General features: G+C 39.3%; 1 protein-coding gene and 1 long non-coding RNA gene across 4 annotated transcripts; both read left to right on the top strand.

The window, feature by feature from the left end:
• Positions 1-1,483: 1,483 nt before the first annotated feature.
• On the top strand, positions 1,484-22,865 carry LOC131253683 (uncharacterized). 3 transcript variants are annotated; one of them, XR_009175280.1, is made up of 6 exons: positions 1,485-1,904; positions 18,095-18,203; positions 19,371-19,462; positions 19,607-19,865; positions 20,482-20,644; positions 22,534-22,865. XR_009175280.1 is itself a non-coding variant. In XM_058254799.1 (6 exons), the coding sequence occupies exons 1-6, from the start codon at positions 1,564-1,566 to the stop codon at positions 22,627-22,629; spliced, it is 1,041 nt and encodes a 346-aa protein (XP_058110782.1). In that variant the 5' UTR covers positions 1,488-1,563; the 3' UTR covers positions 22,630-22,865. The 3 variants fall into 3 exon arrangements, 2 of the variants coding, with proteins under 2 accessions (XP_058110783.1, XP_058110782.1); XM_058254799.1 differs by having other exon boundaries at positions 1,488-1,904; positions 20,501-20,644; XM_058254800.1 differs by lacking the exon at positions 20,482-20,644 and having other exon boundaries at positions 1,484-1,904.
• LOC131253685 (uncharacterized) lies at positions 9,509-17,043 on the top strand. Its single transcript, XR_009175287.1, has 2 exons — positions 9,509-11,130; positions 15,085-17,043. It is a non-coding gene; the product is annotated as an uncharacterized LOC131253685 (long non-coding RNA).
• Positions 22,866-27,550: the final 4,685 nt, after the last annotated feature.

The raw sequence follows: 27,550 nt of genomic DNA, 5'->3' as shown, positions 1-27,550 counted from the left end.
AATGTACCGTGGATATTTGCAGATGCATTGCATATGAGGCTTCCTTGTATCCAGTCAGTCAACACATGTCATCTTCTCCAAATTTTGAAGATCAACCCTAGTGACATGCTCCTGCTTTGCTCCCACATCATTTTTAAATCTTGAATTCTAAGCATGTTGTTTCCCCAGGTGTCGAAATGAAGGAGGGTTACTTGTTGATTAGTCATATAAATTAATGTTTGTGGTTTGTGATTTTATGCTGGTGACCTACATTAAGGTCCCAATCTGATATTTTCTAGAGATGGATTGCTGGCATTGAGCTCATGAGCCTGCATGTTGTTAGTAAGAAATTCACCAATTTCATTCATTTTACCAACTCAGAGATTACTTCCATTGAAACATCTGTATAAGCATATAAGTTTTATATTAGATTAATTTTATTTTTTATTTTTTTATTTTTTTAATTTCCAGTTCATTTCAAGGGAATGAAAATGGTCTGGATGGCATGTAATATTAAGTAGACCCAAGGAGGTTTTAACGGTAGCGATTTCTTTTACCACCCTTTTTTACCTGGAATGTTCTATTTTTTTTTTTTTTTTTTTTCATCTCATGTATTAAAATGAGCCAGCAAAATAGATGGACGGTTGATTTATAACAAAATGATGGTGGGACCATTTAGCTTATCATAGACTTTTTGCGAAAGCATTGAATTGTGTGCGTTTTGCAAAGCTGACAAACGTAACTAAAGCCTCTAGAAGCCATTATATTTCAAATTAAAGCACGAAAGGGGCTTAAAAACTTGGAAAAGCATGTGAAAGATCGCCAAGTAGTTGCGTTGTCTTAAAAATCAGGAAGCTTTGAACGTTACTCAGACTCCAAATTTGAAAATTAAATATCGACCGTCAGTCAGTCATTTCTAATGAAATCATAGCTATTTTCCGTGTATTAGATCTAAAAATAATATTTTATTTATTAAAAATATATTTTCACGGTAGGGCTCCTTTTATGAGCGGATTGGATCCTCTAAACGTATGACATGTTGTCTCGTGTGAAAGGCAACAACAATAAAGTGTAGTCGCGCGAATCACTGATTTTAATCCGTTACTCCCCACCGGCCAGAGTTCAATTTGCCTCGCGAATCACCATCCAGCGTGTATCTCCGCTCTCTGGGTCCCACATACTGAATAGACCCATGATCGGAACCGTTCATATTTTGGAATCTATGCTATACTCGTGAAAGAACATATATCCCTACCGTATCTATTGCATATGAATCTTAGGATGATGAAAGAAAATTTCTTAAAAATCAACGGATCTGAGTATCACCAAAGCGTGATTACCGCTAATTCGTTTATCTGTAGTAATAAAGAAAACATAAAATGTTGAAATCTTATCACGTGGGCTCCACTGGTTTGCGACACATGCTCTATTCTGTGTGTCGCGACAGAGGCAAAGGAAAACGTCTCTCTCCAGTCGCCTGTCTCTCTCTCTGCAATAGACGCTCTCCTTCTCTCGAAACCCTGGAAATCTCTCTCTCTCTCTAAACCTCGAAATCTCCGACCTCTCTCCTCTCAGAGCTCTACCATGGAAGCTCTCGTCTGCAAAACCCTAGGCGATCCGACCGGCCCTCTCTCCTCAAACTCCCCAATCTTCATCTCCACTTCCCATCCCATCCCTCCCTTGAACTCTTCCACAGCTGTCAGGGTTCGGATCAAAGCAACGAGCCTCAACTACGCCAATTTCCTACAGATCCTAGGAAAATATCAGGAAAAGCCACCGCTCCCTTTCATTCCCGGCTCCGACTACTCTGGTGTCGTCGAATCCGTCGGAGATGGCGTCTCCAGGTTCAAGGTCGGCGATCGGGTCTGCTCGTTCGCTCCTCTCGGAACTTTCGCGGGGATGATCGTCGCTGACGAGAAGGAACTGTAAGAGGTCGTTTGGATGCCCTAAATCGGGGTAGTTTAGATGATTGTAAGTTGGGTAAGTGGTGACTTACAGGTGGTGTTTGGGTGAGGAAATTCACCTGTAATAAGTCACTTTCAAGCTGTCATTTACAGGCAAAACTACCTGGAAACCTCATGGGACTGGGATGAGAAGTCACTTTTGCAAGTGACTTACAGGCCCAACGTTCTGATTTTTGAAAAGGGGGACAGCATCTGTAACCACCATTACAGCACCTGCAATCATCTTTCTCTCTCTACAATCAGCTGGGTGGTAGCGTTATGAAATGTTTTTTTTTTTGTTCTTGCATCAACAGCGCGCGCCCGATTTGGCGAGGCTGTGACAGTGGGGCCGACCTTAATGTATGTTGTATATCCATGCTGTCCATCAGTTTTGCCAGCTCATTATTGTGCATGAGCAAAAAATGAAGCAGATCCAAATCTCAGGTGGGCCACAGTGATTAAACGCTCATCATTAAAAACTTATTAGGGCCCATGGTTATGTTTATTTTCCATCCAACCTGTTGATAAGGTCGCATAGACTTGGATGAAGGGAAAGCACAAATATCAGCTTGATCCGAAACGTTTGTGGCCCACAAGAAGTTTTTGTTGGTGAGCGTTGAGTCATCACTGTTTTGTGTGGTGTGGACCACCTGAGACTTGGATTTTCTTCATTTTTGGGCCTGTGCCCTAAAATGAACTGGCAAAACTGATGGATGGCATGGATATACAAAACACATGTCAAGGTGGGCCCATGGTCATGGCCTCATTGAATCCTAAATGATGATTTGAACGGTTCATGATTTCTCTCTTTCCCAGTCCATATGCATCATGTGATATGATTAGTGTAGTCTTATCTATGGACTTTCACTAGTTGAGTGTGAACCATTGGTCTTTCTATTATTATTATTATTATTATTTTCTTTACACCCATCAATTTGTTGAAAATGTGGGCCCCACTATGGATGAGTGGTAGGCCATGAGCAATCAAATGCATGGTTCTTTTGATGGTTGGTATAGACCGATGGTTGAGGACATTTTGTGATTAATGTGTTGGGTCAATTCGATGTGTGTGTGTGTGTGTGTGTAAATGAATGGTTAAGAGAAGTTGATCATTGGTCCAAATTCTTTGTGTATATATGATGGACCGCCTGATGATCAGATCGTCCTGAATTTAACACTTGGTATCTTCACATTCTTGTGACTTGGGATCTTGCACATGTGCCCTACTTCCAATGCTTATATTAAGTTGCTGCTCCAAATTATAGGTATTTTGAATCCCTTTGCAAACGTTATGGCTCTCTTGGTGATTGATTTAACCTAAGAATCGGTTCAATTATTCATCTAGATAAATGACATATTTCATGTCAAGCTTTCTTATGTAATTATAAGATCTTGGAACCGTTCCCTACTCCAAGATGTGCTTGGTGTGAATACATAGCTACTTACCTATAATTGACTTGTAGCTTACCCAAACACAAAAACAACTTACGTGTAAGTGATTTACAACTTACATCTAAACAGGCAGCATGTAAGTGACTTTCACCTGAAAGTCACTTAGAGAGCAACTTCCCTCTTTACAGAGTTGGTGCCTCTCCTCCCCATTATTGGGATTTAAAAAAAATATGACTGTTGCATCTTCCCTCTTTATATAACTGTGTATTGTAACTCCCCTCTTAATAAAGCTGGTGCATCTCCTCCCCACCCTATTGTTGGGATTTAAAAAATGTGACTGTTGTACAGGTAAGTCACAAGTAAGTGAAAACATGGGTCTTTGCCATGTTTTCAAATGTACCTTTCAGCTGTAAGGGTGCTAAAATCCTTTAGTAGTTGTTTGGATGCCTATAAGTTTTCGAATTGTAAGTGACTTTTACCTGAAAGTGACTTTCAGGTATAAGCTACTTACATGTTGTCTGTTTGGAAGCGACTTACAAATTGTAAGTATCTTATCTGTAAGTGAAAACATGTCTCTTCCTCATGTTTTCAAATGCAAGTTTTACTTGAGATTTCAGACGTAAACACTACCAGTGACGTACAGGTCGTTTGGATGCTATTAAAATGTTAATTAAATTGTAAACACTTTACACTTGAAACTCTTTTGAGGTATAAAGTGTTTACTATCTATCTTGTTTGGGTTTAAGTTGTATAGTGTTTATAGGTGGTTACAAGCTAGGGTTTTGGGGGTGGGGGGAAGCAAGAGAGCGGTTCAAGCCTCTTTTGAAGAGAGAGAGAGAGAGAGAGAGAGAGAGAGAGAGAGAGAGAGAGAGATTGTTGGGTGTATAATCGGATTACTTGTAATAAGAAACATAACAAAATGCTAGGATTCTGAGAGCCTCTATAACGTGTAAAGTGTTTACAATCTCTAAAGGGTTTACGTGTAATTAGTGGCATTAATACAATCCCCTTAATGTCTTTGCTTTTAAACTCTTTACAATTAAAGGATTTTACAAGCACAAAAAAAACCTAGTAATTGTAAAGGGTTTACAGGTAAAGACATTACAGGGGTTGTTTCGATGCTTTTAATTGTTTGTACACCCTTTACAACTTGTAAAGGCTTTACGAGTTGCAAGTGTAAAGAGAAACTTGGCAAAAGGCATGTTTCAAATTATGGATAATCTCTTATAACCTGACGACTAGTTTTTGTAAAGAGGATTATAAATGATCATTTGGATGCTTGTAAAATTTTAAGTTGTAAATACTTTATACTTAAAACTCTTTTCAAGTGTAAAGAATTTATATTTTGTCATGTTTGGCTTTAAGCAGTAAAGTATTTACGGGCAAACACTTGTTTATGTTTGTATAACCTGTAAAGTATTTGTAGCCCATTATGAGGTATTTACACCAGATAGACCTTGGAGCGATAAATCCTTATAAAATCTTTAAATGACATGTAGAGGTTTCATTTAAGATGGATCATTGAGTTGAACCCATTTTAATAAATCTTAATGTTGATCCTTATGATAACCAAGCATTAAGTGGGTCACAAAAGTGAACTTGCTGATTTAGATCATTTTATGAGAAGTTTTTACATATAAAGAGTTAATCATAAATTGTAATCGAATTAGTATAAATAAAAAGATTTAAACATAGGTCCTTAATAGTTATTATACGAAAAAAGTCCAAAAAGTTTCACGTAGAAATTTTTTATATAGAATGTTCTTCTCCAGCGATATATATTTAAGCTCAAGCTGATTTTTTTTATTTTTATTTTTTAAAAAGCTTGACTAAATTTGGTCTTCTCGCAAAGTAGTTGAAGAGGCCTTTCACATCATATTGTTATTGATGATTGAGAGATTCTACAACTCTTCGACACGTTTTTTCGCCAATTCTGATTTCTTTTCAGCATATCTGTCTATTGTATTGCAAATGCAGTTCAATCTTTGAATCACACCCAATGTAGAGTTAGGTTATTCTTTGTCGGCCTCACAACTGATGTTTTCACATTTAGAGGAGTGCTTCTCTTAAATTATTAAGCTTGCAGATGTCTCCTTCGAAAACTCATCATTCAGTGGTGTGTATGATCCAAATCCTCCACATAACAATGAGAATATTGGAATGTTATTCATTGGGTGATGTGCTTGGGCATCCTCTTCTGCAATTTTGGTAAAAGTGCTTGATATGTTTCGCGTAACATTGTCCTCTTTGCATATAATATGCATTTCCTTGTAGGGTGGAAATTTTATATATATATATATATATATATATATATATATATATATATATATATATATATATATATATATATATATATATATATATATAGCATCGGGGTTTGACTGTGAAAAAAGAGTTTACATATTAGATACTTTTCCCAAATTACAATGAATGTAAAGGATATGGGATTCTTTGTTAATGTTGATTGATAAATTCTTTCCAAACATCTTCGTAATTACACATTTACTTCCTCATCCAAGCAAATCCACTTTTATTTAATGCTTCTTTTGCCAGGTTGATATGTTTGCACAACGTTTGTAGACGGTTTCTATAAATGTCCACGTTTATAGGACATGGAACCTTTCTTTCACTACCATTGCTACTGCCTACTGCAATCATTGTAAACAGTGTTCAAAATATCGATATCGCACTATGTATCGCACCCTTGGGATACAGATACGCATCGGTTATCGCACGGGATATATCGTTTGTATCGCATAATTTATTGCACTTTTTGGGAAACATGGGGAAACATTGGGAAAATGATTGAATTTTTTAATGAAACTTTGGAGATTGTTAAAAAAGCCCCCTTAATACACGCTTTTAAATCATAACATCTAAAAAAAAAAGATGCACATAATAAATTTCCTTTGTATAGGGTCTTAAGCTATGCGATGTTTAACTAAACTAATGCAACTATGTTTAAATTGAATGCATGATATTTATAAACATATCATTGTCATGTATGAAAACATAACCAATTCATTGAAAAGCAAAAGAAGAACTGAAGAAGTAAAATTTGAGAAATATACATATCAATGATGAGGAGTAGTTGTGGTCTAGACCCTGAAGTGACGCACCAAGTTCTGTGGGGTCCACCATGATGTATGTGTTGTGTCCACACCGTTCATCCATTTAGAGATGATCAGTAAAAATGGATGGACAGCGTGGATAAACCACTTGCAATCACGGTGGGCCCAACAGAGTTTACTCAGTACGATAAGAGCGTACTGAGTAACTTAGTACGCAATCCGATCAACCACGTCTGTATGATCGGCCCCTCATTGACGGGGCACAAGCGACGTCACCAAGTTATGTGGGTCCCACCATGATGTATTTTTTGTATCCACACTGTCCATACATTTGAAGATTATTTTATGGCATGAGCCAAAAAATGGGTCAGATCCAGAGCTCGAGTGGACCCCACCACAAAAAATAGTGGAGAGAGTGATGCCCACCATTACAAACTTATTGAGGGCCACAAGAGTTTTTGATCAAGATGATATTTGCGTAAATGTTTGTGTCATGTCCTAAAATAATATTTCCAAATGAATGTACAGTGTGGATACGACACATACATTACCGTGGGACCCACAGAACTTGGTGACGTCACTTAAAAGTAACTCACTACGCTTATCGTACTGATTTAGTTAATTACGGTCCACCATGATTTATGTATTTTATCTGATCCGTCCATCTATTTTACCAGATAATTTCAGGGCTTTAGCCCAAAAATAAAGCATATACAGTGTTCAAATGGGCCACACCGTAGAAAACAGTTGAATTGAACATCTACCGTTGAAAATTTCTTGAGGGCCACAAAAATCTTGGATGATTGGATTAAGCTTATATTCGTATTTTCCCTTCATCCACGTCTGTATGATCTTAAACGGTTTGGATGATCAATAAACATCACTGCAGGGCCGAGAAAGGTTTCAATGTTGGAAATCAGTATCACCACTGTTTCCTGTGGTATGATCTTTTAAAATTCCTAAATTTTGGGATCAACCCTTAAATTAGAAGGGAAAACGGATGGACGACGTGGATAGACCACATACATTAAAGGTGGGCCCAACTAAGTTTATTGAGTATGATAAGAGCGTATTGAGTAACCCACCACACAATCCGATCCCATTTTCACCCTATCTGTGCCCCTCTCCTTCACTTCCATCTCCTTTACGCATGCAAGGGTTCCGGACCGACGTTCGCGGCGATGATTCTTGTTCTGAAAGGAAGGGTTCCTCAATCCGGCCTGATTTCTCACCGGAATGTTCGAGAAATCCCCACAGATACGCTCCAATCAGCGAAGAAAGAGGGAAATTGAAGAAAATAGTGAGAAAAATCGTTGAAGAAAGAGGGAAATCGTACTTATCTGTCGAATGACTCACCTCTGATCACCAATCTTCGCTACAGCCTACAGGTACTCTCCGATTTCTCTTTTTTTTTTTTAAATTCAATTTTTTTTTAAAAAATTCTCCACAACCCCGCATTGGCTTTTTATGGTCGTTGTGGGTTGTTGGCTACAATGGGACTCTTGAGTCCCCTGCAATCAACCCGTGAGTGTCTGTGAGTGCGTCTGTCGATATCCGAAAATAATGGAGGAGGAAATCGTGCGACATCGATGACATCGTTCGATATTGACGATATATCGTGCGATATCTGGATTTTGGTTTTTTTTTTTTTAAAATCTTTCGGGGGTTAGCGTGTTGGTTTTGTCTCGCTAGGGGGCGATAACGATAATATCGGCCAATAGTATCGATATTACGAACACTGATTGTAACAACCCAAAAACCATATTGCACTTAACTTCTAAACTTGCTTAGTAAGATGTTAGCTATGCATTGGTTCATAAATGGAGTCCAAATGATTACTACTTTTTAGCTATTGCTACTTGCTTTTGATTGTTGTAACCAATGTTCGTAATATCGATACTATCGACCGATCGTTATCGCCCCCTAGCGAGACGAAACCCACGCGATAACCCCTGGAAGATTATAAAAAAAAAAAAAAGAAGCAAAATCCAGATATAGCACAAATTCCTCCATTATTTTCGAATGTCGACAGACGCACTCACGGACACTCATGGGTTGATTGCAGGGGACTCACGAGTCCCACTGTAGCCAAAAACCCACAACGACCATAAAAAAGCCGATGCGGGGTTGTGGAGAATTAAAAAAAAAATGAATTAGAAAAGGAAAGAAGAGAAATCGGAGAGTACCTGTAGGCTGTAGCGAAGATTGGTGATCGGAGGTAGGCCATTTGACAGGTAAGTACAATTTTCCTCTTCTTTGAATGATTTTTCTCGCTATTTTCTTCAATTTTTCCTCTTTCTTCGCTGATTGGAGCGTGTCTATGGGGATTTCTCGGAGATTCCGGCGAGAAATCAGGCCGGATTGAGGAACCCTTCCCTCCGGAACAAGAATCATCACCGCGAACATCAGTCCGGAACCCTTGTGTGCGTGAAAGAGAGGGAAAGTGAAGGAGAGGGGCGCGGATGGGTGAAAATGAGATTGGATTGCGTGGTGGGTTACTTAGTACAATATTATCGTACTCAGTAAACTCACTTGGGCCCACCTTTAATGTATGTGGTCTATCCACGTCGTCCATCCATTTTCCCATCTAATTTAAGGGGTAGATCCCAAAATATAGGCATTTTAAAAGATCATACCACAGGAAACAGTGGTGATACTGATTTCCACCGTTGAAACCTTTCTCGGCCATGCAGTGATGTTTATTGATCATCCAAACCGTTAATAAGATCATACAGACGTAGATGAAGGGAAAATACGAATATAAGCTTGATCCAATCATCCAAGACTTCTGTGGCCCTCAAGAAATTTTCAACGGTAGATGTTCAATTCAACTGTTTTCTACAGTGTGGCCCATTTGAACATTGTATATGCTTTATTTTTGGGCTAAAGCCCTGAAATTATCTGGTAAAATGGATGGACGGATCAGATAAAATACATAAATCATGGTGGACCGTAATTAGCTTAATCAGTACGATAAGCGTAGTGAGTTACTTTTAAGTGACATCACCAAGTTCTGTGGGTCCCACAGTAATGTATGTGTCGTATCCACACTATCAATTCATTTGGAAATATTATTTTAGGGCCTGACACAAACATTTAGGCAAATATCATCTTGATCAAAAACTCTTGTGGCCCTCAATAAGTTTGTAATGGTGGGCGTCACTCTCTCCACTGTTTTTTGTGGTGGGGTCCACTCGAGCTCTGGATCTGACCCATTTTTTGGCTCATGCCATAAAATGATCTCTTCAAATGTATGGACGGTGTGGATACAAAAAATACATCATGGTGGGACCCACATAACTTGGTGACGTCGCTTGTGCCCCGTCAATGAGGGGCCGATCATACAGACGTGGTTGATCGGATTGCGTACTGAGTTACTCAGTACGCTCTTATCGTACTGAGTAAACTCTGTTGGGCCCACCGTGATTGCACGTGGTTTATCCACGCCGTCCATCCATTTTTATTGATCATTTTAGATGTTTAGCCCAAAATTGAAGCATATCCACGACTCAAGTGGACCAACTCAAGTGGAGCCACCGCGCAACTCTATGTGGGTCTAGACCACAACTACTCCCCATCATTGATATATATATATTTCTCAAATTTTACTTCTTCAGTTCTTCTTTTGCTTTTTCAATGATTGGTTGTGTTTTCATACATGACTATAATATATTTATAAATATCATGCATTCAATTTAAATATAGTTACATTAGTTCAGTTAAACATCGCATAACTTAGGACCCTATACAATGGAAATTTATTAGGTGCATCTTTTTTTTTTTTTTTTTTGAGATGTTATGATTTAAAAGTGTGTATTAAGGGCTTTTTTAACAATCTCCAAAGTTTCATTAAAAAATTCAATCATATTCCCAATGTTTCCCCATGTTTCCCCAAAAGTGTGATAAATTATGCGATACAAACGATATATCCCGTGCGATAACCGATATGTATCTGTATCCCAAGGGTGCAATACATAGTGCGATATCGATATTTCGAACAATGGTTGCAACATTCCTTAAAAAGTAACATATGAAGGCAAGATAAGACATAAGAAAGAATCATTTACAAACAAAACAAGATGACATTCGTTTTGAATATTTGAGACATTTATAAAATAAAATAAAAAAACAATGCAGTCGTATTTCAAACAATGATCGTTTAGTGCAATGGAGTCAACATTCCACAAATAATAAAAATTTATCTTAATACAATCAATCCCGTGTTGTTTTTCTGATGCTTAATCGAAACTTGGTCTCTCTCTCTCTCTCTCTCTCTCTCTCTCTCTCTCTCTTTCGGCTTACACATTTTGCTCTCAACACCAACTTCGTTTGGCCCTTCTTTAACACCTTTTATTTATGTTGACATTACCACCTTCATTTTCCTCATCGCTATAGACATGTTCATCCTTGCCACCTTTGTTTTCCTCGTTGTCTTCATTTATTATTTCTTAATCAGGGTCAATATGAAGATTATCGTTCACAATATGATTATGCAAGATACAATATCCGAATACTATCTTCACTTGTGTATGTAAAAGACAACCCCAATATATCCAGGAGAGACTAAGTATTACATTATTTTTTCAGAGAAATTATGTTACTACCCTCATTTATTTTTTCTTTACAAATGAAGAATTGAGATTTGCGGAGCCCATGTGGCATGTGTCTGACATTCGACTTATTCAACGGATGCACACAAACATGATTATTAGAAAAACTAAAAATATGCTAGATCCAATTGTAAGGTGGGCCAATCCTATCAGGAATAGAGAGTTGCAGAATCTCCAGTTAAGCCTAGGTTCCTACTTGGGACCTTCAGAAGGTTCCATCCGTGGCGGTCGAAGGGGAAGCTCGGTGCCTAGATGAAAATTCTGTCCTGGAACGTTCGAGGTGTGGGGTCCAAGAAGAAACGCTGCCTGATAAGAGATATCACGGGAAGAAGCAAAGCCGATATCATTTGTCTTTAGGAAACTAAGGCCCAGATTTTTACGAGTCAGCTCTTGCACTCGCTTTGGAACGTTAAGAATGTAAAGTGGGAGGTTTCCAACGCGGCTGGCAGCGCGGGTGGAATTCTTCTTGCCTGGAACTCGGACATCTGGTCGATGGAGCGTAGTCGGATTGGCGAGTTTTTGGTTTCCGTCGTCTTAAAGCGGATTGGGTCCAACTCTTCTTTCCTCATCTCTTCGGTCTATGGACCCTACCAAGCCGATAGGAGAGCTGATTTCTGGAAGGACCTCCATGCTGCTAGGGAGATCTTCAACGGCCCATGGTGTATCGGTGGTGATTTTAATATTACGCGTTATGCGGAGGAGCGCTCCCAGCCTGGTAGAGTTTCTGCTGCTATGAGATCTTTCTCTGGTTGGATCGATGAGCATGAATTAATAGAAATCCCGCTGTCCGGATCCAGATTTACTTGGTCAAATTTACGCTCTCCACCCACTCTTGCTAGGCTCGATCGATTCCTGATTTCGGTTGATTGGTCTGATACTTATCCAAATATTATGCAGACGTCTCTTCCTCGGCCTACGTCTGACCACTCGCCGATTTTGCTTTCTATGGAAGATGAAAATTGGGGCCCTAAGCCGTTTCAGTTCGATATCTCATGGCTGAAGATCGAGGGCTTCGATAACCTAATCTGGGATTGGTGGAAGGAAAAGCACATCGATGGTTTTGCCGTTACAGGTTATGTAAAAAACTGAGCCTTCTAAAGATTAAGCTCAAAGCGTGGAAATCGGATTTCCTGCTCAAGCGGCAAGCCGAAACCAAAGACATTTTGGCGCAGACCCACTCCATTGATGTCGCAAACGAAGATGCTGCTTTAGACAGTAATTCATGGTCCAGACGTGCTGATCTTGTTAATACGTATTCATCTAGAATTCTAGAGGAGGAGATCTCTTGGAGGCAAAAGGCTAGATGCAGATGGATAAAGGAAGGTGATAAAAACACTCGCTACTTTCATGCTATTGCAAGTGCTCGGGCAAGAGCTAATAATATTCACTGTCTGCGGATAAACGACGAGCTTACTGAGGACAAGAAGCTGATATCAGATGAGGCCATCTCTTTTTTCTCCAATCTCCTTAGGTCCGACCCCTATCATAGGCCCAATCTCGACCTTCTGCCTATAAACCGGATCTTAGAGCTGGACGCTGCTACCCTGGAAGCTGCATTTTTCCTTGATGAGGTCAAAATCGCTATTCAGTCGCTGGCAGGAGACAAAGCCCCGGGGGCCAGATTTTCCTATCTTATTCTTTCAGCATTTTTGGGAATTGTTACAGGGGGACATTCTTGATTTCGTTAACGAATTTCATGAAAGAGGGCACTTGTTGAATGCTCTTGGGGCTACATTCATCGCCCTCATTCCGAAGGTGCAGGGGGCCGATGGTCTGCATAATTTCAGGCCTATCAGTCTTCTCGGGAGTCCATACAAAATCATCTCTAAAGTTCTTGCCAACCGACTCCAGGGGGTAATGGATAAAATTATATCTCATCACCAAAGTGTATTCATTCAAGGCAGGCAAATTATTGACAGTGCTCTTATAGCAGCTGAAATTCTGCACTCCAGTCATATATCTGGGTCACAAGGAATCTTATGCAAACTTGATCTGGAGAAGGCCTGCGACCACGTTGATTGGAATTTCCTTATGTATATGTTAACGCGGATGGGTTTCGGCACCAGATGGTTAAAGTGGATAAAAGCTTGTGTTGGTTCAGCTACTTTTTCGGTTCTCATCAACGGATCTCCAAAAGGTTTTTCCAAAAGTTCTAGAGGGCTAAGGCGGGGAGACCCCCTCTCCCCTTTCCTTTTCCTTATCGTCGTTGAGGCTTTCTCGCGTATGCCATGTAAAGGGCAGGCGGAGGGTATTATTGGGGGTCTTCAGATCAAAGGTATGGAACACCCCATTTCTCATATCCAATATGCTGATGACACTCTCCTGTTTTTCCAAGCTGAAGGGGATAAAGTGGGCAATCTTCGTACCGCTATCCGCTGCTTTGAAGCGGTGTCAAGTCTTAAAGTTAATCTTTCCAAGTCGACAATGATTGGCGTCAATATTTCCGACTTTGAGACTTTTCGTTTTGCTGATTTCTTCGGATGTAACCCTGGGACCCTCCCTTCAACATTCGTAGGTCTTCCTTTATGCTTAGGGAAGCCCCCGATGGCGTTCTGGGATAAAATTATTGATCGATTCAAAGTTTATCTCGTCAGGTGGAAATGCAACTATCTCTCGCTTGGGGGTCGGCTCACCCTGATTAAAGCGGCACTCTCAAACCTCCTCTTATACTCCATTTCCCTCTATAGATGCCCAGCAAAGATATTAAAGGTTCTTGAGAAGCTCAGACGGAATTTCCTATGGAATGGCAGTGATGATAAAAAGAGATTTCATTTGGTTGCTTGGAAAGATGTTTGTAATCATTTTAAAGACGGGGGAGCGGGAATTAGAGATCTCAAAGATATGAATCGTGCCCTCCTTGGTAAGTGGTGGCGGCGGCTTGGAGTAGATGAAGCGTCTCTATGGAATAGATTGATCAAATGCAAATACGGGAAGGGGGCTGAAGGCTGGTGGACTAAAGGCGTGCCAAACAACAACGTCTCTACTGTTTGGAAAGGTATTATCTCTTGCCACGCAGAGGTGCAGAATCAATGCCGCTTCTCCTTGGGGAAAGGGAACAAAATCCGTTTTTGGGAGGATATTTGGGTGGGTTCCTGAGCGTTGAAGGAGGACTTTCCCGACATCTATAGGCTTGCCCCATACCCATCCCTCTCTGTGGCTGATTGCTACTCCCTCCAAGGAAACGTCGCTGTCTGGACTCCTCCATGCAGGAGAAATCTGTTTGATTGGGAAGTCGACTCGTATATAAACCTTCTACACCAGCTAGGAAACTGCCACCCTAATCCGGATCAGCAAGATAAGCTTGTGTGGTCCCTTGATAACAAGGGTCTGTTCTTGGTTAAATCTTTATACAATTTTCTTCATAAGAAAATAGAAAGTCCTCCGGAGGCGATTTCTGCAAAGGTCTAGAAGTACAAGGTGCCTCCAAAGATAACGGTTTTTGGATAGCTGGTTGGTAAGAGGAAAGTGCTCACTATAGATAATTTGAGGAAAAGAGGTATGCTCTTAATGAATATCTGCATCTGTTGCCTATCAAACGAGGAAACGACGGACCATCACTTTATTCATTGTCCTTACTTCAAAACGGTCAAGTCGACTATTCTGTCCAATTTCAACATATCCGGGTCTTTCCCTAATACTACAAACAACATCCTTGCGGCGTGGCATGGCGTCTCCCTGGGAAAGAGCAGAACGGTAGCCTGGAGATGCTCTATTCTTGCTGCCTGGTGGGCTATTTGGGAAGAAAGAAACTGCCGCTGTTTTAGAGACGTGTCCCATTCTGTCGTCCATGTCATCAAGCGAATTCAACATTTCCTATCTAAGTGGGCCTGCTCTTCTCCAATCTTCAGCTACTCTCATCTTCTCACCGGCACCCATCTCAGCGACACGTAGAAGCGTTTTAATTATTCCTTTTATGCTAGGCTTCCTCCTGTTTTGTGTTTTGTTTTTCTTTTCTGTGTTTTGCTTTGTTTCCTCTTTTGTGCTTCCTTCTGTTTCTTTTGTTTTTGTTCTCAGTCCGCTACCTCAGCGGTCTGTTTTTCTTCCTTTTAATGAATTGCGTTACCTTTCAAAAAAAAAAGAAAAAAGAAGGTGGGCCAATCCATAAAAAATTAATTACACTACTTAAAATATCCAAATTCAAGCGTAGTTCTTCTGATGATTTGATCAGCCTAATCTTTTGTTCGTGTTATCATCATCTTGAGGTGCATAGGGTGGATAGGTGGATGTTATACATATACCATGTGGGCCCCACAAGTCTTGGCTTTCATTACTTTTAAAAAATAATTAGATGAGGGTTTTAATAATTTAATCTTTCAAAAAGAACTCCACATAATTTCAAATTGTTTAGGCACTAGTTAAAATTGAAATTTTATTGTAAAAATGCCTTAAATAAAAGTGGTGGCTTTGCTTAGGATAAGGAGCGTAAATGTAAACAAAGAAGTTTGGAATGATTTATCAAAGTGAATGAAAAGAAAATTGTATACTTCACATTCGTTTTTATTTCTAATATAATGCATGTGAAGATTATCTAATATCTAAACTTTTTCCTTTCTCGGTTAAACTCTGAGGCTCAAAAATAAGAAAACAAACCATTCCCACTTTACAAGGAGGGGATTATGTGCGAAAAGGGCAATGTTATGAAAAATATATTAAGCACTCCCGACGAAACTGCAAAAGAGGAGGCCCAACCACATTGCCCAATATATAACATTCTAGTAACCTTCTTTCAGTTTAGAGGATTTGGATCATATATATTATTGGATGAGCTTTCAGATGAGGCATATACACATGCTCAACAATTCAATGGAGGTGCTCTTTAAAATGGGGGAACATCAGTTTCGAGGCCAAGCTAGAGCCCCATGTGGGTGTGCTGCAAAGATTGGACGGCTTCTGCAACACAATAGACAGATATGCGAAAAAGGGAATCATAATTGCTAGGAAATGTATGGGAGGTGTTGCGTAATTTTTTAATCTTTAATCATCACTAAGAAAATGATGTGGAGTGCCTTCATCTACCTTGCAAGACGATCAAATTGAGCCAAGCTATTTTCGTAAAATTCAGCTTGAGATTAAATATATATGTCTAGAGAAAAACATTCCGTTATAAAAAAAATAATTTACTTGTGTTTTTTTTCTTTTTAAATTTATTTTGTATGAAGATATTTCTCTCTTTCGAGGATTGTTTTAGAAGATAACAAAAGACTTATGTTTAAACAATTTTAATTGTCATTACTTTGATGATAGTTTATGGTTTACTCTTTATATTCAGTAGTTTCTCCTTATAAAAGGGCATTTGAATCATTGGGTCTACTTTTATGGTCCTACCTAATGCTTGGTTTAGCATAAGGATTGGATTTGGGCTTTGTTGACATGGGGCTTAACATAATGATCTATCTTAATGAAATCCTTATGTGTCATTTGGAGATTTTATAGAGATTTACCGCTCCAAGCTCCGTTTTGTATAAATACCTTATTATAGGATGTAAACACTTTACAGGTTATCCAAACATAGACAAGTATTTACAGGTAAACACTTTACCACTTTAAACCAAACGTTACAAATTGTAAACACTTTACATTTATAAAGAGTTTTAAGTGTAAAGTGTTTACAACTTAAAATTTCACAAACATCTAAATGACCTCTTAAGTGATGCTTGAATTGAGTGTAGTAACTGTCGTTTTGAGATTTTTGCCTCAAAAATGAAAATTTGGAAATTGTTTTGGAAATGTTGAAGAAATGTCCTCAGGGGTCATTTAGCAACATGGATTCTAAGGGATATGCGGGGATTTCAATTTGTTAGGATATTTGTTAGCAAGGATTTTGAAGGATTTGGATATTGATTCCTCCAAAATCCCTTAAAAGAGCCCTTTTGCATTCCCATCTCAAAGTTGATTCGCAAAATTCACTTGATTCCATAGGTTTCAAAAGCCATTGGATTCCAAAGGATTTAAAATTTACACTGCCAAACGACCTCTTAATGATGGTTTAATGTGAATTGGGTCTTTTGAACCAAAAAGGTGAGAGATCTAGAAATAAAAAAATAAAAATTTAAAAAAAAAGTGAAAAATTACCTTTTAGTGATAGTTTGGCAAGAATTATTGTAGTTTTTCAGGGTGGAGAGAGTGGAGAGCTAAAAGATCTCGAAATAATTGCTAAAGATTCTGCTTCTTATTTTATTTTCTTTTGTTAATGGTCAAGTTCCTTACAAGCCACTCATATTGTCCAAAAGTGTTGCCCCACCATTAAAGTTGAAGCCCTAATAATCAGGACAATCCAACTATCATGTGGGTCACCGCATGACTTTGGAGATTTTTGGGTGGTTGTCAGTTGTTTCCTATGGTGTGCCCATCTGATGATTGGATTTGCCTGATTTTTGGGGCATCCCATCATTATGGTGGGGCTCACTTAATGTGCGGGTTGGATGGCATACACAAAACGAGGAGGGTTGCACACAGGCATAAGCAAACTTTTACATGCAGGTGAATCACTTGTAGAATACACTCATTATACGAGGTTTTTTAGAGGAACCAGCCTCTTCTTTTGGTGATAATTCGGTGTAGATTATCTCTCAAAAAAATGGAAAGTAATAATGATAATTTGGTGTAGATTGAGCATAGTATTGATTTTTTTTTCACCTGGAATGATGAAAGGTTTGAAATAGCTGTAGATATGTGAAAAATGCTTTTCGTGGATGTATATTCACAAGAACTGAGTGAATTTCTTGGGATTCTTGACTGGCCAAAGTGAAATTCCTGCTTAGGTTTGGAATTGTTAAAATTTTTCTTTTTACTGATAGGATGAGAATCAATTGTAGTTTTGGATTTTTCTCCAGATGGTTGGTGGCCGGGAGGAATAATCTGTAAGAAATTGCGGAAATGTCAAAAAAAGAAAAAAATTAACGATCATTCAATGATATATGAATGTCAAAAATACTTAAGCTTTTACTTGTAATTCCTGAGTTGTTTGGTAGTATCTGCATGTTGTTATGTGAGCTCTTTATCTTATATTATATGTAACTCCTATTTTGGGAGGTAATTAATGAATTCATTTGATTTATTATGCTTATAAACCGTAAATTTCTGTGTTGAGGACTTGAAGATTTCTAGTGCCTGATGGATGTGACTTGGTTGACGCTGGTGCACTTCCTGTTGCATTCGGAACTTCACATGTAGCACTTGTTCATAGAGCATGTTTGAGCTCTGGTCAGGTATATTCTTTTTTTTTTTTTTTAACGATCACTTGATCCGATGATTGAAACATTGAAGTTTTTACCTTTAGTTGTGAACAACAAGAAGTGGCTGATTTTGCCTTTCTTTGGAAGGTAGTAAGTTTTATTGAAAAAAAGCAGCAGCAAAAGAGCATCTGAAGATGGGCACAGAAGTGTTGACACTGAATCACCATCTCATTGCTTCTTTGTTTGCAAAGGAATTAGCTAAATTGTTTTCTTCCCTAGGAACACTGGAGAGCAGTACCGTCCTATTAACCAAAAACTTATTTCGCCTTTTTTTTTTGTTTGTTTCGTTTATCTTAATTTCTAGAGAGGTCAACTCCTTGTCAGACTGTTCAGCTGAGGATGGAGTTGTGAGAGGCAGTCTTTGTACTTATCCATCACCTTAACTGATAGTACTTCCCTCCTTTTAATCCAATATGGTACCAGTCAAACTCAAACATGAAAGTTGGGAAGAACAACACCCACTTTTTTTTCCCTGTGTTTTAGTTTGTCCCTTGGTGAAGCAGTTATCGCTCGACCAAGTTGGATTGGTAGATGAGATTTTGAACCTTGCATTATCTGTATTCCAAATTGACTGTGAATAAATAAACTATGCCTGCTGAAGAAATGCGTGAATATCTGAATTCAGGAAGATATTGTATCAAAGTGTACTTGGAATATGCCTCCATGAATCTACTTCAGTGACTCATGCTGAAGTGTATAATCCACAAACATCCTCTATTATTTATCCTGGAACCATGGGTTTTTTCTTACTTTGTTTTATAGTCTATAATCCATGCATGAGGGTAATCATTTCACAATTACCTTATGCTTCCATGTATATATCATGATATCTCTTGTAACTATTCACTTCGTGGACATTTTTCTTATTTGATAACCATGACTAAGAGCCTATCAAAAAATTTAAAAAAAATAAAATAAATAAAAAGATAACCAAAAGTCATGACAGAGAGTTATCCAGGTGCATGTAACCAGTTCTGATCACTAGCTGCCAGGATTTAATACCAACACATTAGATCTTTAATGGAATACTATTGATGTCGTATTTGTCACCCATTTCTCATCATAATCAATTGAGATTGTTTAGATGTTTTTTGTGGGTATTTGGGACATGAATATGGATTGATGTTGATAGAAATGCAGGTGTTGCTTGTTCTTGGTGCAGCTGGTGGTGTGGGGCTTTCAGCAGTTCAGATAGGCAAGGTTTGCGGTGCCATTGTCATTGCTGTTGCTAGGTATTCGGTCACGTGCCAGATAAGCAACTGTATAAACTTGATTAATGTCTTTCATAGTCTCCTTTTCGTCATGCAATACTTGAACATTGATTGGTAATTGCAAGAGGATAAGTAATTCAGGCTTGGAGCATATTTGTGTTTCAGGGGTGAGGAAAAAGTTCAGTTTCTCAAGTCGTTGGGGGTTGATCATATCATAGACTCGAGTAAGGAAAACATTATAGAAAGTTGCAAAGGGTTCTTGAAAGCAAGAAATTGCAAAGGGGTTGACGTTCTATATGACCCGGTTGGGGGCAAGCTTGCGAAGGATAGCTTGAAGCTGCTAAAGTGGGGAGCAAATATTTTGGTGATAGGATTCGCAAGTGGAGAAGTCCCAGTCATCCCAGCAAATATTACTCTGGTTAAGGTATGCTCAATGATCTTGTAATTGCATACTTGCACAGTATTTTCTGATTTGTTCCTATGCCAGATGGCATGTTTTTTGGGGTGTAAACATTGGAAACGAGAAAGTTGTATATGTAGAATCACAAATTACATTTTCACCCAAAAGTAGTGATATGCCAAAATTTGTGATTTGGGGGAAAATAGGCCATGTTTTGGTTCAAATTTGGATGACCCTATTCCAAACACCACCCTATTCCAAACACCCCCCCTTTTTTGCCCCGGAAAAGAAGCAATTGAAGGTTGTCATTAAAAAAAAAAAAAAAACTGAGACAGACGGAAGCTGGATTTATTACTTGAACTCCATTGAATATTTGAATTTCTATAGATCTAATATCATAATCTTTATGTAGAAAATCAGGTTTTCAAGTTCACTCGCACCCATCATTACCAAACTTGATTTTTTTATTTTTTTATTTTTCTTTCGAGTTTTTAGTTCCACCTTAAATAACGTTCTCGTTGTGTGAGTCGGACTCGGACTCTGTATTTCATAATACAATAGCTTATCTATTTCATTAATTTCTTACTATGGATTTAATATTGCTTATTGGATTATATGCCTCTGGTGCTGATTTCCCAAGCATGTCTGCTGCACTTTAGAACTGGACAGTCCATGGACTTTTCTGGGGGAGCTATAAAATAAATCAGCCGAAGGTTCTTGAAGACTCTCTTAAGGAGTTGCTTTCATGGCTAGCAAAGGGCTTGATAACCATTCATATCTCTCATACTTATAGTCTAAAAGAGGTCAGGGACTTTCTTCTCTTAATTGGTTGTATTTAGTTACTGTTTTAATTTTGCCTCCACATGTAAATATCTTGTAGGACGTGATCTTGTATTTAGCGTCTAACCCTTAACATAACAAGAACCAACCGATAATCTATCCACGTCACATTCCGTAAAGTGGAAAAGGTCTAAGAGCATTTGCAAAATGGATGGGCTAAGAATTGAGATCTATTGTGGTATCTATTTTATCCGTTTAATATCCGATACATGGCCCACCCGGGGCCAAATTATTTCTTATGGGGAAGGGCCCATCACCGATAGCTTGTTATTCATACAGCCTGGTGCACTGTTAACTAAAATTTCAAAAAAGAAAGAGAGAAAAGGCTCAAGGCAATTAGAAAGACTCCAGATCTGGTAAGGTGCTAACTTGGTTTTGCCCTAGTCCAGTGAGATTCTATTGAGCACTTGAGAATGAAGAATGGGTCATCCAAAGCTTTAAGCAGTTGACTGAGTTTCATCAGACCCAGACTTTCTTGGGTTTGTAATTGAGTTTTGAATTTATAGACCTTGGACACCATATTTCCCATTGAACCTGTGCTTCAGATGCATACTGGCCTCTTCTGCTCCTCAATACAAATTTGTTATGGTTTGAGGCTAGGTGAAGAGAGAGGAGAATGAATAGAACCTAGGGATCAATTTCATAAAAACTAATCTCCCTCCCTCCGTTCATGGACAATTATATATTTAGAATGAACTACTTATTAATTTGTAATGAATATGGTTAATTTTTAGTGAGATTTTCCTAATAATATGATGCAGGACAATTAACCACTTGCTCTAAAAGTTCGAAATGATAGAGCATGGCGAATTAATCCCATTATCTCATAGCCCCACTCAAGTCCGGTGTGAAAATGTCCCTGCATTAATCACCCCCGGTGAGGAGTCTCGAACACGAGACCTCCTGCTTTGATACCAATTTGATGCAGGACAATTAACCACTAGCTCTAAAAGCTCGAATTGATAGAGCATGGCGAATTAATCCCTTTATCTCATAGCCCAGGCCCCAAATCCATAGGTTAGGTCCTTGGCCGAACCCTCCTTGTGAGCCCCAAATACATGGGTTCCGCCCCCTCGTGGGCCTCAAATCCATGGGCTATGCCTCACGAGTCACCCGCCTCACACGGGCCCCAAATCCATGGGTTATGTGGGCCGCCCACCCCGAGTCCGCCCCTGCATCCCACAGGCCATCCCGCTCGAGTTCGGTGTGAAAATGCCCCCACATTATAATATCCCAAGAAAAATCTCAAATTTTGAAAATCTACCGAGAAGTTCCCAAGAAGGAAATTTGTCATTATGGTCTTGGGTTCCACTCCTTGGTGATTGAAACCGCTCAGACGAATGAGCCCTGTCATGTATAGCAAGGTGCATACATTTTATTTTATTTATTATTATTATTATTATTTTTATGTTAGCTTGTTAGTACACCCACTGTCAGTTCACACTTCACTGTTAGCCACCCCCACTAGGGAATCGATGCCAAGACCTCGGTGTTGAAACGAGGTATCTTTCACTCAGTCTACCACTTGAGCTATGGATCTGGGTGTAGGTGCATACATTTTATTGATCACACCTGGTTGCCAACATGGTTAAAGGACCAACCAGACACAATGTGAATTGTCGGCCTCAGTTTCATCTGTTGTTTGGTGGGCCTCCATGGGTCCAATGGATCATCCAATCAGTGTGATCTCTGCACCATGGGGCATCCATAGTGAACTTGGTATGAACAGTTTTGGTCATGGAGTGCGGGCCCATTTACATTGGAGAACTTGATGACAAGTGGCCCTATTCCTATAGACAATGATTCTTTTGTAGTTCCAACAATCCTTATCTTGTTTGGTGCTCTTTGACAGGCAAACCTCGCATTCTCAGCCATCAAAGAAAGGAAAGCCATTGGGAAAGTCATGATCACTTTGGGTGATCACAGTGCAACGAGATCTAAGCTTTGAACTTGTCATCAGGAAAATCATATTCAATATAAAGGTTCTCATTTTCTCACTTGAATTTGCCCATGATAACCCTTCCACCATGAGTAGAAAGAATAGCTGCCGCTATCAATTAGGGTGGGTGTGTAGGTGTTGATTCTTTTCTTTTGTATGTTTCTATGTGCAACAGCTGTGACAGTCATATAACAGCAAATAATCATATCAGAATCTATCCATGAAATAAGGAATTTCAGGATCAAGAGTCGCAATAGTATATTTCAATAATGCAAAGCATTAAAAAAAAAAAAAAAAGGAGGCTATTTCCGGAATTACCTTTAACATCTCTTTTTGTGGTTCCAATCATTCAAACCCCTTTTGGCCCTGGAATGTGTTTCATGTAAATTAATAATCAGAAGGGAAAATGACACCTAAGCAGATGTTGGCATGATGGTTAATGTTGTCGATGGATTAAGTTACCTTCTTTTTATTTTTTATTTTCACTTTTCTCTGCAAAACAGATATCCCGGCATAGTTGTAAAACTCACTGACCCAAAACTCAGCCGATTCAACTTGTAAGTCTGTAGGAAACTCATTTTTGGTCCTGACTTGGAAAGAGTCGTTGAGTCGACTCGATAACTTTCTCGACTCGACACATGTCATGGTGATTCGAGTCGAGTCAATCCGTATGAAGATTGTTTTTAATAAACATCCCAACTAGCAAGGTAGGCATGGTTTTGCTGTTTTGTTTCCTATGTTTTGTGAATGTAATTATTTTTGAGCATCCAGTCGAGTTTTCGGGTTTTTGAAATGTGATACCACAACTGACCAGGCATTTTAGGGTGGACCCGACACTTTTGGCTGCAGGCTCCAGTCCGGGTTTCCAAACATGGGTTTAAAACGTTCAAATGGCCATGTTCTTGAATAAAATCTTATTTTTTTTTTTTGGTTGGAGGCATGCAAAAGCCGGTATGCTTGCCTAGCTCACACGTGTGCATGATTTGGACTGTTCATTAGGTGAGCCCCACCAAAGAAATGAGCTCTCTTGATCTAGAGGTTGGCTAGCGCACCTGACCTCTCTCTACATGCTGTGAATCTGGCAACATGGCATGTGGACAATTTGAGTGGATCCTACTAAAAGATAAAGGCAATATGCTGAACTGGTGGGCCACCCCTTCGTGTTAGGGACATGTAAAGAACCAACAGTCCACATTCAATGAACATGTGGATTTTCAATTTTCTGTAAGTGGGCTGTTTGAGGCCCACCTTTAACGGATCATGGACTCTACTCGACAAATTTGTAGGATCTCATTAGTGAGATGAGCTTATGAACAGCTACATGTGAATTTCTGAATGCATTGGCCCTCATAAATAGAGGTTAGCCCATTGGAAAATGAACAGGCACCATGGGAGAATGGGCTCCACCACTAATGGTCTAGGTTTATATGGCTAATTTTCCAAGCTCATTTGGCAATCCAAGAGGTCCATCTCTCCCTTGTGCATTCCTGCTATCACTTGGATGGACTCGGTCCTGATAGGGGCTGTGGGGCCCACCTTAATATATGGAATTATATCCACGCTGCACATCCATTTTTCATATCATTTTAGGGTATGATCCCAAAAGTGAGGCAGATCGAGGGCTAAGTGGACCACACCACAGGAAGTGCTGGTGATAATGATACCCACTGTTCAAACCTTCCTCGGGCCCGCCATGATGTTTATTTGCCATCCAACCTGTTCATAAGGTCCTGTAGATGTGGATGGAGGGAAAACACAAATATAAGCTTGATCAGAACTTCTGTTCCAATAAGTTTTAATGGTGGACGGTCAATCCCCACAGGGTGGTCCACTTGAGCCTTTGATCTACCTCATTATTTTTTTTGATGCAATCCGTTTTCATATCTACTGTTAACTTTGGAATCAGAGGGTGAACTAATTGTGATTGCAGACTACCCTTTTGATTCCACTGTTTTGGCCCGATTAAGGTCCACTTATTGTATTAGCTATGTAGATCAATCTCGACCATTGATCATGTAGTCTAATTCAGCCACTCATTGACCAACTTGGATGGGCCACACATTGTTGCAAATTAGCAGCTGTACTCAGGATAAAAGTTTCCAGGAAATTGGGAGTCTCGATCATAACACGTGGATTCAGTGCAAATACTAGTTCGGCTCATTATTGCCAAGATCATCAACATCAAAGCATGATCCCAACTAATAGGGTTTGGATATACAAATCCTTTTCCACCATTCTAAGTTGGCAAAGGGTCCGTTTGGATACACTTCTGAATTGAATTGCAATCTAATTAAATGAAATAACCAAGTTATAATTTGTTTCAACCATATGATCAATCTCATTAGCATCATGCCAAAACCCATTGCCATTGATCCAAGTATAAAATGCAAATGAAATATTTAACTATTTTTTTGTCAATTCAAGGAAAAGTTGCTCCATTATATATATATATAGATTTATTTATATTTTATATATATATATATATATATATATATATATATATATATATATATGGGGAAAAGGTACCATGCGCTCCACCTCACGAGTCCGTCCCATGAGGTTGAGCTCTGTGGGCCCCACCGTGATGCGTTTCGAACATCTACCCCATCAGTCTGATGCACTGTTCCATCGTGGGCCTAGGTCTCAAAAATCAAGTCAATCCGTGACTTGTGTGGGCCACACCACATACAGAAGTGGGGAGGGGCCGTGCACCATTAAAACATTCATAATCATTTTTTGGGCCTACCGAGTTGTGATTTTCAAATCCAGCCCATCCATTATGTGTGTTCCACTTAGATGAGGGTTCAGACCAAGTTTCAGCAGCATTCAAAACTCAGGTAGGCCCCACCAAGTGCTTTTATATGTTTTAACGGTGTCTTCACATGATTTTAGATGGTATGGCCCACTTGAGTTCCGTATATGGCTGATTTTTGGGATATCCCATAATTTAGAGGGGACCCATCAAATGCACGGTGTTGATGGTCGACACGCATCACGGTGGGGCCCACACAGCTCGACCTCACGGGAGCTTATCGTGAGGTCGAGTGCATATTACCTTTTTCCATATATATATATATTCTTTCAATGAAATATTTCCTAAAAAAATACCATTTACACATTAATCCAGTTGTTGCACTAGGTGCTAAAGCATGGGTGTTTTGTACCCATTTTAGTAAAGATGGGTTGTCGTTGTATAGACATCCTAGAGGGTATTGTTGCGAATATACACACCAAAACTGAAAAAGCATGAGCCCAATTCCTACGGTGATGCATATAAGCACAGTTGAAATTCCTGAAGAGTTATACATTTGTTTCTTCACAAGTCTATTCACCATTTCTTAAAGCTCAATCTCTACCCGGATGAACCATAGTTGAGAGAAACCCAGAATAGAAGAGCTTGCCCCACTCATGAGTAAATATTTTCTAGTAGCCTTATTAGACTGTACATTTCTCATTGTTTTCAATTGGAAAATACAAAAACAAAAACAAAAACAAAAAAAGAAAAAAAGAAAAAAGAGAAAAAAGAGAGGCCAACTTACGCGTTATAATCATCATTATCTGATGATAATAGACTTAATGGCCAATATACTAGGATTTATTTCTTTCTTTTTCCAAATATTTTTCCCATTTTATGACCTTAAAATGGCTAAGTGGGCAGTTACAAAATGATACAACAATTAGTTTTAAAAGTAATACGAAAACAAAACAGTCATTTCTAATAGCTAGCGGGGCGCCATGCAGCCCTAACCTGTATCAAAGCTTCTTTTTTTTTTTAACACACTCACACACACCGCGTGGGCACTCGAACCCATGACTGCAATGTTGAAACTCAAGGAGTCTATCATTGAGCCGTGAGTAGGGACCCAACTCTATCAAAGCCTTGTCTAGAAATGGTATTCCATTCTAGGTATCCATGTTTTTATAGTTATTATTTTTTGTTTTAAGAAAAATAACCTTAATGTATGTTGGGATAAACGTGCCTAACCTCTGGTGAGTACCCATATTCGTATAGTTGCCCAATTAACATATGTAATTGAGTGTAAATGTGGTCTGATTGTTGGTGGGCCCGATCTCCGGTCACAAATACATGCACTCCTGTGTTTAGCTCAAATCCAACTACACCCCGGCGTCTTCCTCACATTCCGGAGCCTCATCGTCTGCCTAACCTCTGACACATCTTTGTACCGCCCAGTGTCTCCATAGACATTTGCAAGCAACACGTAGCTTCCACAGCGCCCTGGTTCAAGCTCAAAGATCCGGCTTGCTGCAATCTCAGCAAGTGATGCGTCCCCATGGAGCCGGCAGGCTGCCAAGAGCGCTCGCCAGACTATTGGGTTGGGCTCAATTGGCATGTTTCGAGCCAATTCGTAGGACTCGCTAAGTCGTCTAGCCCGACCAGGCATGTCTACTGCACAAGCATAGTGTTCGACTGTGGGTACGACCCCATGGTCTGGCTCCATGCTGGCGAGGATCGCCATGGATTTTGCGGTCAATTCCCTTCACTTCATGGTCATTTTCATTCATTTTACAGTCAATTCCCTTCATTTCATGATCAATTCCATGCATTTCACGGTCAATCCCGGTGATTCTCATCTTCTGGGATTGACCGTGAAGTGAAGGGAATTGACCATGACTTGCATGAAATTGACCGTGAAGTGAAGGGGGATCACTGGGAATGACTGTGAAGTGAAGGGAATTGACCGTAAAATGAATGGAAATGACCGTGAAGTGAAGGGAATTGACTGTGAAATGCATGGAATTGACCATGAAATGAATGTCTTAGTGACTGAAAATGGCCTTATTGAAGAATTTGAACTTGTGACATGGATCAGGTTATGCTAACAAGGATATCAAATAAGAGTTCCAGATTTATTATAACTGAAATGCACGCAATCCTACTCACACCACCAAAATCTACTTTTCATAACTC

The sequence above is a fragment of the Magnolia sinica genome, chromosome 8, assembly GCF_029962835.1.
Source record: "Magnolia sinica isolate HGM2019 chromosome 8, MsV1, whole genome shotgun sequence".
Taxonomy (NCBI): domain Eukaryota; kingdom Viridiplantae; phylum Streptophyta; class Magnoliopsida; order Magnoliales; family Magnoliaceae; genus Magnolia; species Magnolia sinica.
The sequence above is the reverse complement of the archived record's forward strand: the minus strand, read 5'-3'. Positions and strand labels throughout refer to the sequence as shown.